Source organism: Chrysochloris asiatica, unplaced genomic scaffold (assembly GCF_000296735.1).
Source record: "Chrysochloris asiatica unplaced genomic scaffold, ChrAsi1.0 scaffold00077, whole genome shotgun sequence".
Classification (NCBI taxonomy): domain Eukaryota; kingdom Metazoa; phylum Chordata; class Mammalia; order Afrosoricida; family Chrysochloridae; genus Chrysochloris; species Chrysochloris asiatica.
In genome coordinates this window covers 12,284,302-12,302,026 of record NW_006408595.1, presented here as the reverse complement: position 1 = coordinate 12,302,026, position 17,725 = coordinate 12,284,302, and the positions used below count along the sequence as shown (strand labels likewise).

Sequence of the window (17,725 nt, the reverse complement as noted above, 5' to 3'; positions counted from 1 at the left end):
AGGTGGCGGAGGTGGGTTTGGGCTTTTATTGTAATAGAGGCCAAGATTAAGGAAGAGGGCCCCGGAACGTTTGACAATCTACGATCGATATTGCATCAGTTTCCTTTCCGGGCAGAGGAGGGGCTGGCTGCGTAAAGTGCTGGCCAGCCAAAAGCCTCTGGATATGGGCACTGGATGAGGACACGGGTGTGCACGTGTAAACAAACCTACAACGTCCAGTGCATGCACGGGAATGGCCCCTCTTGAAAGCGTTGTCCACCTCCATCTGGAAATGCTATCTGCCGCGGAGGCATTTCCCCATTCGGGGGACCCGGGCATTTTCAAAGACAGACTGTTACGTGGCATTGCTGTTAACAAATGCTACAAACGGAGCCGTGCTCCTGGGTTGCTTGCACATCTAGCAAATGCTGGGGGCGGGATGTGTGCCCTGCGTGCCTGTGCACGACTGAAGAAGCTGGAGGGAAAAGCCAAACAGAGCCTTTTCCCCCTCCCTCACCCCTCATCTCCTCCACTTAGACATAAAATAATGGAGAGGGTGAAATCCTAAAATCCTTTTGAGAGTGGGGACCCTGCGTCTGGAGGGCGCAAGCTTCTGCGGGCTTAGCGTTGCGGTGGGATTATCTTTGTTCTCGCCGGCTCTGTAGTCTGTACTTTTCCGCCCCTCGCCGCGCCCCCGCCCCTCGCGATCGGCTGGTACTTTTCCACTCGCCTGGCCGGGGATGAATCAGCCGCGCTGCACAGTCCTACGGCGTCACGTGACCCGGCAGGGCGGGCTGGCGGGCGGGTGCTGCAGTCCTGACGCGCCTCTTACCTTCTCAGGCAGCCTCGAGGACCGGTTCCCCGCCAAGGACAAAAGGAGTCCAGCGCTAATCGCTAACACCCGATTCCTTCCAGTGTCCAGCATGAAGAAATCCGAAATGGGAAGGTTTAACATTTCCCCGGATGAGGACAGCAGCAGCTACAGTTCCAACAGCGATTTCAACTACTCCTATCCCATCAAGCAAGCTGCGCTGAAAAGGTAGAGATCTGTTTTGTTTTGTTTTTTTAAATGGCAGGTAGGGAATGGGAGGAGAATTGCATTGTCAGTGTCTTGTGTGAGAGTTGGCTACTAGTTAATGTTAATGCATTTTAAACAAAGACATTGTGACAACTGAAAGTGGGCCGTTTTGTGTTAAAGCAATGAATGGATATGTACATTTCAATCCAATTTAATATATATACATATTTTTGTGTTTTTTTTTCCTTAGCCATTACGCAGATGTAGATCCTGAAAACCAAAACTTTTTACTTGAATCGAATCTGGGGAAGAAGAAGTATGAAACAGACTTTGTAAGTTAAAAATAATTTGTGTGTGTGTGTGTCTGTGGCTTTGTGGAGTAAAGAATAGTTTTACTTTTAGATTTCAAAGCTAACTTGCCCAGAGCTGGTTTTCTCCATTTAATTATTGTTATATGTTTGGTTATCGTTTTCCCTCTATGTAGCATCCAGGTACTACTTCCTTTGGAATGTCAATATTTAATCTGAGCAATGCGATTGTGGGCAGTGGAATCCTTGGGCTTTCTTATGCCATGGCTAATACTGGAATTGCTCTTTTTATGTAAGTATGTGTAAGTAGTGAGTCTGCCATGCAGGGCAGTTAATGTGGTCATACAACATATTATTTTGGCTCCAGAAACTGGATTTACAGTTGAAGTAGTTGACTTAAAAATATTAACTTAACAATATGAGAACCCTCCCCCCAGGCTCTTATCTATTCAGTAAGTGCACAAAAATCAAGAAAGCCAATTGGGTAAGAAAAATAAGCATAGTGCCTCCAAACTCATTTTGGTAAGTTGACAAAGACACCCCAAGGACCTGTGACCTGGTTATGTATATCAGGAAAAGAACTAATTCCTCTAAGTATGTAGGGTGTGGTGATATTTACCTATATGGTTACATATTTAAAGAAAAATGAGTCATACTTTTTAAAGAAGCTGATTTTTTTTTTTTTAAAGTTGCCCAGTTTTCCGGTACTTTCTAGAATATTAGAATTATAGAAGGATTTTGTAATAGTGATTCTTTACCACTTTGAGAAGTGTCCCTGACCCTTAGAAAATGTAATGAAAAAATGTGGTAGACTTTCCAGAAAAACAAGAAAAATACTTGTAAATTTGAATATGCATTTTCAGTGATACTAGCTTTGTATCATAGCTCTTACGTGTACTTTCTATAGAGGATTTTTTATAAACTAAATTGTACAGATGAAGATGAAACCGTTAATGCATTTAGTGTCTTTGTGAGTGAGATACAGTTAACTACTGGGACCTTCTACTCAGATTTGTTTTTCCAGTAGAATAGAATATTCATGAATAGAAAGGCAGATCTTTGCAACTCTACTTCGTGGTGAGATTCCATCCAGAACCTCGCTTTGATGGGAATCTTGAATCTGACTGCCTTGCTTCATCAGCTTCAGACTTTTTGAGGCCTCTTAGTAAGGATGAGAAATTACATAGATCCTACAATTTTAAAGTATTTAATGGATAACTGGAATACCATCTTTGGATGCTGGTATAAAAACTTAAGGGCATTTTTAAATGTTGCCAATGTGATGATAGTACAGAAATAAAAAGGTAAAATAGCACCTCTGTTTCAAAGTAAAAGCAAACTTATAATATGTTATCTTGGTACTTTTGAAATTATTTATTCTTTAATGGGTGCTCATGCAAAGCTATATACATACATAGAGCAACCATGTATTTGATTAGCCATTTTATTAAATGATTAAATAATACCAAAAAGTGCTCCAGTGATTTTTTTTTTTTCTCCATCAGTATTTTACAAGGTGTACATTTATAGGTACCAGAGGTAAATGGGCCAGAGGCTGCATGTTGTCATAGTTTGGTTAAACAACGCTCTGCTAAAACAACTCTCTTTAACCAGATCACGTGGAATCAGTCTTCCAGATTATGTCTAGTCATTGTTATTTCTGTGTAAGAGATGAAAGGACATAATATGTCAGCAGACTTTGAAATAGCCATCATGCTGATGATGGTGTCATTTTCTGCCTTGGACTGACTAGAGTGTGTAAAAGTTTTGACATAAGAATGGCAGCTTGAGGCCACCTCCTATGTTGTTTTTTTTAACCAGCACCTCACAAGGTGGTGCTAGATGCAATTTGCCCTGATAGCATTAAGAAACTAAGTAACTTTCTACCAGTTTATGTGATTTTTGGGGGGGTGGGGGGAGGGCAGGAAGTGGATTTCCCTTGATTTGCCTGGAGGGAAGGAGAGTAAAAGTGGCCTGAATAAGAATCCCTGCCTTAAAGGAAAATTATTGTCCTTCTCCCTTGCCCCCTTGTTGAAGCCAAGTTCAAGAGCCAAGGGAGCTCCGCCCAGAGGTGGAGCTGATAGTCCGCTGCTTTGTGTTTTAGCATAGGCATTGTGGGTGGTGATATCGTTTTTCATACCACCTGTTGCAATGTACTATATCATCACAGTAGTTAATTCTGATTTGTACCCAGTTGTTTATAAAGCCTGTGGTTCCTGACACTTTCAATGTTAGTGTTGTTTTTCTTCTTTGTAATTCCATTCCTCTCCTTTTGAGTATTTATCAGTTAAATTTTATAAATTGCAAAACATTTCCTAGTATGGGTTTAGTGGCAGGTATTATCACCATCTTACAGATACAGCAAGCATACAGCTAATTCTTACAGTGCTCCTGCTGTGAGGCTGAAGGATAATGCACTGGACTGCAAGGTCTGTTTGGACCACTGGACGGTGTATTTTGATAAGTATCTTTGGCTCGGTAGATAAATCCCAGCCTATTAGACTATTTGAGACATAATGCATGAAGTTTGTAGCTAGCATAGTGGAAACGGTTGTTAAGTGCTGTCGAGTGGGTTCCGACTCATGGCGACCCTGTATAGAGTTTCCAAGGAGCGGCTAATGAGCTTGAATCGCTGAGCTTGCAGTTCAACCCTACTTGGTAGTCTAGCATATTAACCCATTGCGCCACACTAGGATTCTAGCATAGTGGGAGAGTGAACACCAATTCTTGAAGAGGACAGTCCTAGCACAAAAAATATTAGGACCAGGTGCATTTACTGTTTGAAATAGAACAACCAAACAGAATTATCTTTTAAATATAGCCATGCTAGCTTGTAACCCTGAACCTTTTCCTTCTTTCATCAGAATTCTCCTGTCATTTGTGTCCATATTTTCTCTTTATTCTGTCCATCTCCTTTTGAAGACTGCCAATGAAGGAGGTATGGTGGTATTCTTGTTTTGTTTTTTACTCCACCCCACCCCCCAACAATTTTGCATGCCTATCATGATTTTGTTCCTCTTTATAAAATACTTGCTTCATGCTTCTATGGTCTTCAAATTACAGGGTCTTTATTATATGAACAGTTGGGACAGAAGGCATTTGGATTGGTTGGAAAGCTGGCAGCCTCTGGATCAATCACAATGCAGAACATTGGAGGTAAGAATTTTCTAAAAAGCAATTTGGGTAGACTCATTGGTCTTTGTGTAGCACAGAGTCGTGGCACATTAGTTCCAGTGTCACAGGCCACATTTTGCACTTGTAATGGTATAATTTTGTTTTCCTCCAGCTATGTCAAGCTACCTCTTCATAGTGAAATATGAGTTACCTTTGGTGATCCAGGCATTAATGAACATTGAAGATAAAACTGGGTAGGTGCTAAGTAAGGTTGCTCATAAACAATTATAGTCTAAAATTGTTAGAAACATTTTATCAAAGTTGGATACCAAATGATTATCAGTAAACTATTATTCATAAATGTTCCCTTTGATAATACCAAAAAATCCCCCATAAGCTGATTTGAACTTTCTGAGAATGAAAGTCTAAATATAGTAGTAGCTACCCTTCTACTTTCTACTTCTGCAAACGTCGTTTCTAACCTGCATGTGAAAACAGGTTTTTGGACTTTACCTCCACTTTATGTTTACACTCTAGGAAGTTATAGCTGTGGAGCGCACACCCCAACCTATGTAAGGACTGCAGTTTGAATTATATCAAAAATCTATTTCTACCTTAACATTTCAAAGTTTGAAATTCTTAGCCCTAAATCTGTTCAAAAAGCGGATGATCAGAAAATGGTGGCCATGCTGTTGGAACGTTATCTATCTAGCGAATGTATTCACCCTAGTGGACTAACAGGTTTTTATCTAAAGTAAACATAGAAAGCATAATTTACTTCCCAACTTACATGTAGCTCATTACCTCAAAAATAAGAGAGGTGTGGTTATCTCTGGTGTGACTTTAGACATTTAATTTGACAAAGATAGTCTTTAAATATTAGTATTCTTTGATGTACTTGCTGCTAAAGTGGAATTCACAGGCAGTTAGGATTTGAAAATAGTGATGAAGCTAATGATTACCTAAGAAGGTAGAGTTATATCTAGAACTTAGGGACATACATGATATTTTCTTTTTAAGTTCAAAAGGTATTCTTTTGACTGCTTTTCGAGACAAGGTGGGTTGTGTCGCAATATGATCTGAATAACCTGTTAAGAAGTCCTGGCTTGGGGAATGGAGCTTTGGTTTTTGCCTATGCATTTTTCCCTAAGATTACAAATCTCTTGCTTGAAATGTTTACATGTGTATATTTGCTAACAAATGTCTGGGGGGTTGTTTTAGAATTCGCTTGTTTCTGGCTCTTGAAGTTTCAGGCTTAAAGCTATGACAAAGTTGGTATACAATCTTTCTAAAAATGCTAAAAGATAAGATTACTGGTATAACAATGCCACTTTGTTCCCTATATAAGTATCAAGCCTTTAAGGAGCATTCTGTGTTATGAATCAGCTGGCAGCCTTCCCAGAGCAAGGAACAAGACAATCGTTACACTGTTTCATACCGTTTCTAACGAGTGAATATTCATCTAGCTCACAAAGTTAGAAGTTTATTCCTATCTATAAGCTTTGGAACAAGTGATGTTTTCCAAACCTGGATTTGCATTTCTATAAAATGAGCCCTATTAGAAATTACAGCCTTACATAATTTCTTCCTCTGACTTAGCATGCAGATGCAGTTTTTGTGTTTTTAAAAGATGTGTCTATTCCTGAGGATATTTGTGACCGGTTTTTATCTTTATTTTTCTTCAATTCAGGTTGTGGTATCTGAATGGTGACTATTTGGTTCTATTGGTGTCTTTGGTGCTCATTCTTCCTCTGTCCCTGCTGAGAAATCTAGGTGAGCAATCCATCTCTAAAGAGAATTTAAATAAGCTTCTCATCAACTAGTTGACTTTCTCTCAATAGAAATGAGAGTTTAAAAGCCTTAGTAAACATACTTTTGGGGTTGCAGCATACAGTGCTTATAGGTTTTTCAAAGTCCTAGCAGGATAGCAATCAAGGAACCCCAAAACATTGGGAATTATATTTTCATTGACATTTGCAGTATCTTACTATGCTTCGTAAATAATACATATAAGTGATCATTTTTATCATCTTGGAATTTAACAAGTATTATTAAAGTTTTGCTCTTAGTATATAAGTATTAGAAATTTTAATATTACATCCACACTTTAGTGCCTAAAGTCTTCCAGACAGGATTCACTTACTCTGTGGAGAAAATATTTTTGCCCTAAATTGATTTCATTAAACTAAAGTTGATATGTTTCTCCATCTAGGATATCTGGGATATACCAGTGGCCTTTCCTTGTTGTGCATGATGTTCTTTCTGATAGTGGTAGGTAGCATTTTTTTAAAGCTGGAGATTTTTTTAGATAAGGTTTTTTTTATAAGCCTTGTCACATTATTCACCTTAACAAAATGTCAAATGTTTTATTTTTCAGGTGATTTGCAAGAAATTTCAGATACCTTGCCCAGTAGAAATTGCTTTGTTAATTAATGAAACAATGAACAACACTTTAAGACAGCCGGCAACTCTTACAACTTTTAGGCCGAGTGGGACACTTAACATAACTGAGGAAGATTCTTGCAGACCACATTACTTTATCTTCAACTCACAGGTAAATGCATAAAGTCTTCATTTTCTCAAAGGCGGACATTGGGGGGAAAGGAAAGACTATACATTAAAATTTTTTAAAATCACTTAATTAGGGTAAAAGAAGGAAAGCTAATAGGGTACTGGTTTAGAAAATTTAGGATTAGCTAGTTAATTATTGAGGACTCCTGGTGTGGCATTGTAGGATAAGCACTGGACTGCGATCCACAAAGTCAGGAGTTCAAACCCATCAGTTGCTTTATAGAAACCATCCTATACAGGGTTGCTACAAGCCAGAACCCACTCAATAAAACTTACAACAACAACAACAGTTGATTGTTGAGGACTGGAAAGGATGTATCAAATATGTTGGTTTATAGATGAAGCTAGATTGAACAATACAATAATTATAATGGTGTTAATAATCGACACATTTATTAATAGGGATATTAATCACTGGAATAGATTTAGAAGAGAACATGAATTTTGCAAGGAATATAAGTAGTTTAGGCTTTGGTTCTAAGACTTGCAAATAGAAACTACAAGCTGTAAAACGGAGGCTTGTGAGTTTGATAATGAGTAAGCTTTTACCTTCTTTTCAGACTGTATATGCCGTGCCGATTCTGACCTTTTCATTTGTCTGCCACCCTGCTATTCTTCCCATTTACGAAGAGCTGAAAGAGTAAATATTCTATTTTTAAATAAATTTTTAAGGAAAATTAGAAAAATATTTTACCACATTGTTATTATCGTTACTGAAATTTAAGTGCATTTTCCTTGGAATTTTCATAGCCGTAGCCGTAGAAGAATGATGAATGTGTCCAAGATTTCATTTTTTGCCATGTTTCTCATGTACCTGCTTGCTGCCCTTTTTGGATACCTGACATTTTATGGTAAATAATATCTAGTTTACAAAGTTTATTAAAACAAAATTTACCCCTTTATATGGTAGTTCCAGACTTAGAAAAAATTCACTCTGTATTGGTAGGTTTCCTATTTGTGATAAAGAATTGCATTTAGAGTTTAGTGTTTCCTTTGGTGCATTTTATCAATCATTTCTAGAATCCAGGTTCACAGATAGACCATTCATCTCTTTAATATGACGTTCTTGCCTCTAAGTTCATCCTACTTACCTCGCTTATCACCTTCAAATTATACAACACATGCAAGCTAGAAACCAAGGGATTTCACAATTTGACTCCTGTTGTTTTTAATGGAGATCATGTGGCTAAATCTCTGCTCAGTATTTAGAAAAACTTTCCTTCAATGTTTTTTTAATTGCATTGACCATAATTCCAAATTAATCTTATTATAGCCTCTTAGTTTATAGTCGTTTTGTGGGTAGCTAATAACTCTGAGGCAAATCTTGTTTAAATTTAGATTTACTACTTAATCTCCAGAGGACACAGCACATTTGAAGCTCTCTTTGTCTTTCCCCATAGGACACGTTGAGGCAGAATTGCTTCATACATACTCTACTGTCATGGCCACTGATATCCTTCTCCTCATTGTCCGTTTGGCCGTGTTGGTGGCTGTCACCCTGACAGTACCAGTTGTTATTTTCCCGGTAAGTAGTCACTCTGCCTTCAGTGGGAATGAACTTTTAGGGTTGTAAAGATTTGTGAGATTTTCATCTTCTGCAGGAAGAGCAAAACTACTAGAGAGCACAGTGGAAGTCCATCCCCTCCCCCCCACACACACATACAACCCCTCCCACCAATATAAATTGTGGTTTTAAAAAAATATCCTGGGTTCCATCATGGAACATATATATAGAATGTTGTCAAGTGTATAGATATTCTGAAAACAGCATTGAAGGATGCACAATTTTTAGAAATAGATGTTCTTTGAGATGTATTTTCTACTTTGTGTTTTCTCGTTTTATTACAATTTGATAGCCTTTCTTTTTTACAGATCCGGAGTTCCATAACTCAGTTATTGTGTGCTGGAAAAGATTTCAGTTGGTGGCGTCATAGTCTCATTACAGTGTCTGTCTTGGCATTCACGAACTTGCTTGTCATCTTTGTACCGACTATTAGGGACATCTTTGGTTTCATTGGTAAGTTTTAGGAAGTATGCATCAAAGTTGATTCAAATATCAGGGTGATTTTTTTTTTAAAGTACATTTCATTGAGCTTTTGGTAAAAGCAAAACAGCATTTTAGATTCATTTGCCAATTTCCCTGCTAATTCAGTGTGACATTAGTTACATTGATCACAGTATGTCACCATTCTCTTTCATTGGATTCTGCTCTATTTCCAGTATTCTGGCTTAAATTCCTTGCCCTCTTATCCTCTCATCTTTGCCTTTGAGTAGTTGTCAATCTTTTTGTCTCAAGTAAGCAAAACCACTGCCATTGAGTCAATTCCAATTTAGAGCCACCCTACATAGGGTTTCTGAGGCTATAAATCTCTATAGGAGCAGAAAGCTTCATCTTTCTCCCACACTATATAGACTAATTGAGACTAAAATTTCACGGGAGCAGACCCCTTCATCTTTCTTCTTAAGAGTGGTTAGTGGATTTGAACCACCAACGCCTCTCTCACAGTGCCATCAGGACTATTTTGATCTCAGATTAGAGCACTGCTTCTTATGAGTAATATTTTGTGTGCAGCTGTGCTGTTTCACAAAAAGGTGATTTCTGGATACTCTTGGTTCTGAATGGGTTTAAAAGTGTCTCAGGGCAGTAGTTCCAGGGAGTTCTTTGTTCTGTGCTGCTCCAGTTTTGGGGGGTTTTTGTTTTTAAAATAAGATTTGGAGTTTACATTTTTCTCCCATCTGAGACTGTCTACTGAGATCCTGGTCAAAATGGCCAGTGGTGGGTGGTAACCAGACACTGTTTAGATCTTCTGGTCTCAGGATCAGTGAGGTTGGGACTCATGTAGACTTGATTCTTAAAAACTTTTAAGACCCCACCCTACCCAGAGAAGCAGTGATGCCTGAGATGGAGGCAGAGATGATGACATAGAGCGATGGAGCAGCTGGGGTTTTAGATCCAGAGAGGGAGAGGGACTGTGCTGAATACTGGGGGTAGGGGTGGAGGGGATTGTGGGGGACAGGCTTGCAGGGTATACCCTTTGGTTGGTTGGTTGATGATGCATGGAGGGGATTGTAACCATGGCAATGAGATGATATATGATAGAATGAATATAAAACTAATGTTCTCCCATGTAAACGATCACATAATTCACAGTAAAACATTAAAAAAAAACCAAAAAACTTTAAGATCCTATACCCATTTCACTAGGATACAGATCATGATTTTGTGAACTACATTATGCCAGTTAACTGAATTGTCTAGGAGACTGTGGCCCTAACTTTTCAATCCCAGAAAACCAATCTTAGAAGATATTTGGTTATGTATGAGGAAGGAGGGATCTGGACTTGTGTCTTCAATGAATATGTATGCCTGCACCCACATATTTGTGTATTATTCAGTTCTGTCCAATCAGTTCCAACTCATAGCAATCCTGTATAGGGTTTCCGTGGAGCGACTAGTGGCTTTGAGCCTCCGTCCTTTTTCAATCAACCTTGCAGTTTAGTGTTTATCTGACAGCACCACACTAAGATTCCACATATTTCAATTGTTGTTTAGTGCCTTCGAGTCAGTTCCAATTCATAGCGACCCTTATTAGGGTGTCCAAGGAGCAGCTGGTGAATTTGAACCACCAACCTTGTGGTTCAAACCAACCTGCAGCCCAGTGCGTTAACCCACAGCACCACACCAGCACTCCACATATTTCTATAGACATGATATTGATAGATGCTTTTCTGTTCTCACCCACGTATACATCTCTGCCTGCCCATAACCAATATTCCTACATTCATCCAAGATCTGCTCAAATACTTGGTTGTGCTATGCTTACTACATCTACATTTGGTGCAACTTCGCCCATAACCAAAATAACGGGATCTTAAGATTAAATAAATGATGAGAGTAGTTTTACTGAGTTCACTTTTCTCTTTATATTAACAGGTGCATCTGCAGCTGCTATGTTGATTTTTATTCTCCCATCTGCCTTCTATATCAAATTAGTGAAAAAAGAATCTATGAAGTCTATACAGAAGATTGGGGTGAGTAAGAGATTCCTCAACTAAATAAAAAAAAATACTGTCATTTTCTGCCCTTATTTTTCACTGTCATTCTTTTTGCTGATTAAAGTACTAGAATTGTTTATAAGCCAACAACTGTTGTCTTGCTCAAGATTTTCTACTGGCTGTAATTGCAGAGTAGGATTACGAGTGTGTTTCTTAGACCTTTAGATTTGACTCGAGCTGCATGACTTAGGTTTAGTTTGTCATCTCCTGCTGGTGTAGTGGGTTAAGCATCTGACTCGTTGGTTCAAACCCATGAACTGTTCCTGAGAGAGAAAGATGAGGCTATCTGCTCCTGTAAAGTTTTAGTCTCAGAAACTCTCTGGTACAGTTTCATGGTTCGGTTTTGACTTCGTTTTTGCTTTAAAAAATGCAATTAAAAAAACCCAACAAGTCAAGTTTTATATGTATATCAGTTTATTAAAGTCAATTACTTTTCTATTTGCTACAAAGGCAGTTGTTTTGTGCTTATAGATTTAACCCCTTACTTAGAACTGTTAAAATATTTTAAACAAGGTAAAACTGTATGTCTATAGAAAGAATTCTGGTATGGTGCTGCAGGATAATGTGCTTGGACCTCAAGGTTGGCGATTCAAACTCACCAGCCATTCCTTGGAAACCCTATACAGGGTTGCTGAGTTGGAACCAACATGACTTAATAGTAGAAAGACTATGGGTCCTCATGTGGCACTGTAGGATAAGCACTAGACTGCTAACCACAAAGTTGGTAGTTCACACCTACCGACTGCTCTTTGAAATCCTGTACAGGGTCACTGTGGGTTGGAACCTACTCAGTGGCACACAACAACAGCCGAGTATAGCCTTTAAACTGATCTACTCTGGAAACCTTTGCCTAACTTGCAAGAGTTTTTTTAAAAATAAGTTTTTTTAAAAAGTGTAGGAAGTTTTCAATGTAAATGCCAACCAGTCAGAAATTTTGTTCAAAGTTTCCAGTAACTGCATAAAAGCACTTTAAGAATCCTAATTAATCATAGCGCACTTATTGATGCAACAAATTGTGTGTTGTCTAACTGCATATTCTCTGTTAAACTTGCATTGCAAAAAAAGAAGTATAGGAAAAGGAATGTGTCACATAATATGTTCTGTTGTTTGCTTGCTGACCAGTTGTCTTTGCTTCTCCCCATGCAGGCTGTGTTCTTCCTGTTAAGCGGCATAGTGGTGATGACTGGAAGCATGACCTTGATTGTTTTGGATTGGGTGCACAATGCCCCTGGGGGTGGCCACTAACTGGCACCACTCAGACTCCAGGAGTCCATTTGATGCCAGTGTTGGGTCAACTCTCAACTAACTATGAAATCTCACATAATGTTTTCAGTTTCACTTCCTTTTGAAGTGCAGATTCCTCGCTGGTTCTTCTGAGTACAGAATAAGTGAACTCTTTCATGAAACTATTCTGTATGATAGAAATGGATATTAACAGCAAAACAACGAGTCTCGGGTGAAGGGAAGTGACAATTATATTCCATTCCAGAGAATGGATGAACTCTTAACTTTTATCAGGCCACATGTTTGGCTGTGTCATTGTTAAACTTGGATATTTTATGATTTTACTTGAATGTGCCTAATGGAACCATTCGATGTGAGAAACTATTCTTAATTTACAGCAAAGTATTGAAATAACCATTGAGAAAAACACTGTTACTTTTTGTACCAAAAATACTAATAGACCTCAAAAGCACTATTTTACTTTTAAAAAGTTGTGTTTTTTTTTTTTTTGAACTTTATCCAGAAACAGTTGTCAATAAATTCCTTTAAAAATGTTATTGGTATTTAAAAACAAGCATTAGGAAATGAATGATTTGCCATTTTGTAGGCATTCTAAGCCAAATAATTTTTTACCCAAAATAGTTTTTAGAGAAAATGATGTAATTGAAAACTTAAACCACTGAATATGGACGTAGTTTTCTCCATTCAAAATTTCATCATTACTTTAAAGGAGAATTAATGGATTGTTGTTATGCCAAATCAGATGAACTCCATTCATCACTTCTTTATCCCTAAATAATCTGGTTCATACAGACTCTGAGATGCTTATGGCTTCAACCTATTAGAAGGGAAGATAATGCAGACTTTTCTGTGGGAAGAAATTTAAAAACTAATTTTGAGGTACCAAATAGTGCAATTGGGTAAAACAGGGTTTATTCAGTTGCATCTGTATCCAGAGGTACATTGACTGCTCTGGGTTCTTTTGTTTTTTGTTTTTGTTTTTGTTTTTTGGGCCAGCCCTTTTGGACATTGCTTCCAGCAGTGGAAAGTGTGGGTATTTGGTGGCTATAGGCCAAAATTGTTCTATCCAGTGAGTACAACTTCAAAATGCTCATCTACTACTGGAAGTGTGAAATACTTGATAATGTATGGCTTAGTTGTGTTAATGTTTTGTGTACAGTAGAGGTCTAATCCACAGGTTACACCGGTATTTGGTATAATACAAGTTCTCTTTGTATAGGCCACTGGGTTTCTCATGCAGTAAGCTTTTAAACTCATGCACTGGATTGTCATCTCATTCTTGTACAACTTGGAATTCTTTGTTTACATCCTACAAATGGTTAGCTAGGGAACACAGTGCAATTTGAGTGTACGTAGTTGTTTGGCCCAGCTGCATGTTCACCCTTCCATGTCAATCCTCATTAGAAGTGAAAACATTACTTTTAAACTTGGCTTTAAGAGCACATTTATTGTACGTTAACGGTGTATGGTGAATATATTATTAAATAATGTGGTACTTTGCTCATCAGGCATAATGTCTAAAGTCTAATATACATAATTCCATTAGTGGTTGAGGGAAACAAATAATGGAATCATCAGTTGGTCATCCAGCTCTAAGATTATCTCTTGAGCAAAACCTTTTTAGTTTAGGGCTAGAGCCAGAAATGTGGCAGACATGGTTTTTATGTTAAGCATTCTTGTATTATATGTGACTAAATTACAAGCAGGATAATGTCTAATTAAAGACCCTTATGGAACTGGAAGACGTCTTGTAGTGCTACATTGGGTGAAACCAATGGTCCATTTCTGTTTATTTCTATGGAAATAAAATAATTAGGGACCATCTGGAAAGGCAGTGAGAAGATGGATTCTACAACACTGCTTTCATTTATGGGGCTTGGTACTCCATTTGAATCCAGAACCTCACCTCTAGTTCAGACTAACAATTTGCCATTCTACTTGTTACTTGAGTTCATGGAATGAAAAAGTGCTGACTGCTTGCATTCCTGGAATGGATTGCTGATTTTATGTCCAATCTGCCAAGGAATGCCAAGTAAAAGTTTGTTTTTTCCCTACACTACATCCTTTCAGATGTGAGAAAATACTGTTTAATGGTATCCAGGAAGGAGTGGAAAAAGAATCTCCTGCAGCAAATCATTGTGGGGAGGTTCCTTCAATCCTATGGCTATTTGACATTGAAAATCTGCTGTCTTGGGTAAATTCCAATGCATGATTTTCTTGGAGCCATCTCGTCTGCCTTGAGGTTCCTGAACAGTGAATTCCCATTAATGAGCAGTCTTCAGTATTAAAACCACTGTCTTGTCACCTCATTTTGCATTACTGTCTTCCGTGGATGTTTCAGTTATAACTGTAATGTTATTTATAGAGCAGCAGTAATCCATTAAAGCTAACCTATTTTTCAATATTTATGATAATCTATGTACATACATTGTCTGTCCATATGTATTTGTAAATAGATGTATATAATGTCAGGTTTGGGTCTTGGGCTTAATTGTATATAGTCCTGTAAGTTTCTTAACTGCATTTTGATGAATTCATACTACATTTCTCTTAAGAATCGTCCATAGAGTACCTGTATAGCCTTCATTATAAGCAAATTGGCAAAATTGTATAAGAACACACTGAAAATACAAGCTAGTGTTAATTTAAATTCTATTTTCAATAAAACCAGTTGAACATCCTTTTTTTTTTCTTCATGAAAACTTGGTGCAAGTTCAGATCTCTTATTTAAGTTTTAAATAAGGCCTGAAATTTCAAAATGCAGTGGTTATCAAAATGTGATCTACTATAATGAAATCAAATGTGATCTAGTATAAAGAAAGACCTTTGAGAACCTGGGTGTGTTAACTGTATATAGTGTAAATATCCCCACCTTAATGTTAGAGGCCAACAATTCTAGTATGACTTGTTGGTAAAGAGTGCTACACGGTTTCAATGAAACAATGTATGTTTTAACTGAATTAAAATAAATACATGCTTAATCCTGAGTAGCATTGTTTTCTTTTTGAGCTAATAGGATAAGCAGCATCTGATGTATTTTGTATTGTAATGATAACACTGAGGACTTAGGTGCCTAATAAATGCTCATGATTTAAAATGTCAGAAATGTCTATTTTACTTAAAGTTCCTAAAAATTAAAATTTACAAAGAGAAAAGGAATGAAGTTGTTTTGTTTTCTAATTACAAATATTAAGGACCTTAACTCTTGGTTCTGCAGATCAGAGTGAATAAGCCAGGAGTGTTATCAGAAATCAGTCGGGAAGCTGCTTCCCAGAGCAGTTGCCTAGAAACTGATTCCCTAAGTCTGGAATGAGGATTCCATATGTCCTAGGATCTTTTTTCCTTGGTGAAAACTACTCAGGTGATACTTACGTAGGATTACAACTCAGAAGCACTGGACTAGATCTGGTTAGTTTAGCTATAGTGAATTAACTCACCTCGGGGAAAGGAGGAAACAAATTTGGTCAAGATGCTATTTAGGTTGACCTGGGTAGAGTTACTAAGAGCACAGGGTAGCTCAGGTATAGTTTATTGACAGCTTTTAAGAATTTGGGTTGTACAACTGACGTATCAAGCTAAAACCAGATAATTTCAAAGAATTGCAGGTGTGCCTGGGACATGGGAACTTTCTCCATGCAACAACCAGTTACTGTCAAATGAGCCCTAGTGTGGCGCTGTGGGTTAATGAGCTGGCTGGATTGCAAAGTCAGTTTGAATGGCAAGGTCAGTGGCTCAAGCTCACCAGTTGCTCCTCGGAAATCCTGTACAGGGTCACTATGGGTCGGAACCAACTCGATGGCATTTAACAGCAACTGTCGAACAAGGACCTCTGGTAGCAGTTCAGATCTGCCAGCTGTGCTGAGGAAGAAAGATGAGGCTTTCTACTCCTGTAAAGATTTACAGCCTCTGAACCCCTATACAGGGTTGCTATGAATCGGAACCCACTCCACAGTGTGTCACCACCACCATTGTCCAACTGTGGTCAAATCTGAAACAAAACTCCACTGTCATCAAGTTGATTCTGACTCGGCAACCCCATAGGACAGTGTAGAACTGATCCTTTAGGTGTCCGAGACAATCTATGTGAGCAGACGGCCTCATCATCCTCCCATAGAATGGCTGGTGGGTTGGAACTACTGACTTTGTGATTAACAGCCTCATACTTAACCCACTGTGTTACTAGGGCTCCTCTTGTGTTCAAATGGGAGGGAATATTTGTGATTAGAAGGTGCAGCAGAATTTGCAACAGCTGGATTGAATAACAAAGGACAGTTGTGTAACTTTCAGATACTCAGAATTCAACAAGTCCCCATCTGCTCCCATCAAGATTTACAGTCTCAGAAACCCACTATAGGGCCACTATGAGTTGGAATAAACTTCATGATAGCCTGGCTTTTGGGTACTGTTGCATAGTAATCATTGCCGGCTAAGCAATCCTCTGGTGCCATCACCTTAGCTTCCAAGGTAAGGATTCTGTCTGGAATGAAGGCCCTTTCCTTTTCAAGGGAGTCAGCCAGTCAGGCTGGCCACTCTTCAAGACACACTCGCCATCTCCTGCCACTCTTCATCTAAGGGTCCCTGATGATACCAAAAGATCAATGAAAACCACCAGAGGCTCTGTGTGAGACGGTTGAAGCTGTCTGCTTTCACATTTACAGCTTGGAAAACCCTATGAAACAGTTCCACTGTGTCCTATGGGGGCCCTATATGAGCCGGTATGGGTTGTATTGATCTACCTTGGTAGTGTTGTAGTTGGACAGTTTAATACGGTCTGCCTGCTACTCTCTTGTGGGAAAGCTCCTCAGAGCCCCGCACTACTTTGGGGGTAATGTTGTTGCTGTTAAATGTCATCAAGTCAGTTCTGTCTCATAGCTACCCTATATAGGGTTTCCAAAGAGCAGCTGGTGAGCTTGAACTGCTAACCTTGCAGTTCAAACCAACTTCTGGGTGTGATAGGCCTATCATATCTATACTTTGAGTTCAAAAATTATTCCAAAATTTCAATTCACCAGCCTCAGAACAGACTGTTGATGATAGTTACTGAGTACCTACTACATGGAATCTTGGTGTGGCACTGTAGGATAAGCACTGGAACGCAAGGTTGATTTGAACTGCAAGGCCAGTGATTTGAATCCACGAGCCACTTGTCGGAAACTCTGTACAGGGTTGTTGAGTAGGAACCAACTTGAAGGCTTTTAACAACACTACATGCTAGATAAAAAAATCACTTCTATGATTTGTAACCTTTTATGAAAAAATAGCCCCGGTGGCATTGTGGGTTAGGCATTGGGCTGCTAACAGAAAGGTCAGCGGTTCACACCCACCAGTTGTTCTTTGGAAGAAAGATGAGACTGCTCGCATAAAGTTTTATGGGAAACCCTATATAGGGTTGTTATGAGTTGGAATCAATTCAACGGCAATGGGTTTTGTTGTT

General features: G+C 38.6%; 1 protein-coding gene across 1 annotated transcript; it reads left to right on the top strand.

The window, feature by feature from the left end:
- Nucleotides 1-902: 902 nt before the first annotated feature.
- Nucleotides 903-12,291, top strand: SLC38A2 (solute carrier family 38, member 2). The gene is made up of 15 exons (XM_006865325.1): nt 903-1,018; nt 1,248-1,329; nt 1,482-1,597; nt 4,170-4,243; nt 4,369-4,461; nt 4,592-4,673; nt 6,110-6,192; nt 6,632-6,690; nt 6,797-6,973; nt 7,551-7,630; nt 7,741-7,841; nt 8,391-8,515; nt 8,863-9,007; nt 10,925-11,022; nt 12,193-12,291. The coding sequence occupies exons 1-15, from the start codon at nt 903-905 to the stop codon at nt 12,289-12,291; spliced, it is 1,530 nt and encodes a 509-aa protein (XP_006865387.1).
- The last annotated feature ends 5,434 nt before the right edge of the window (nt 12,292-17,725 follow it).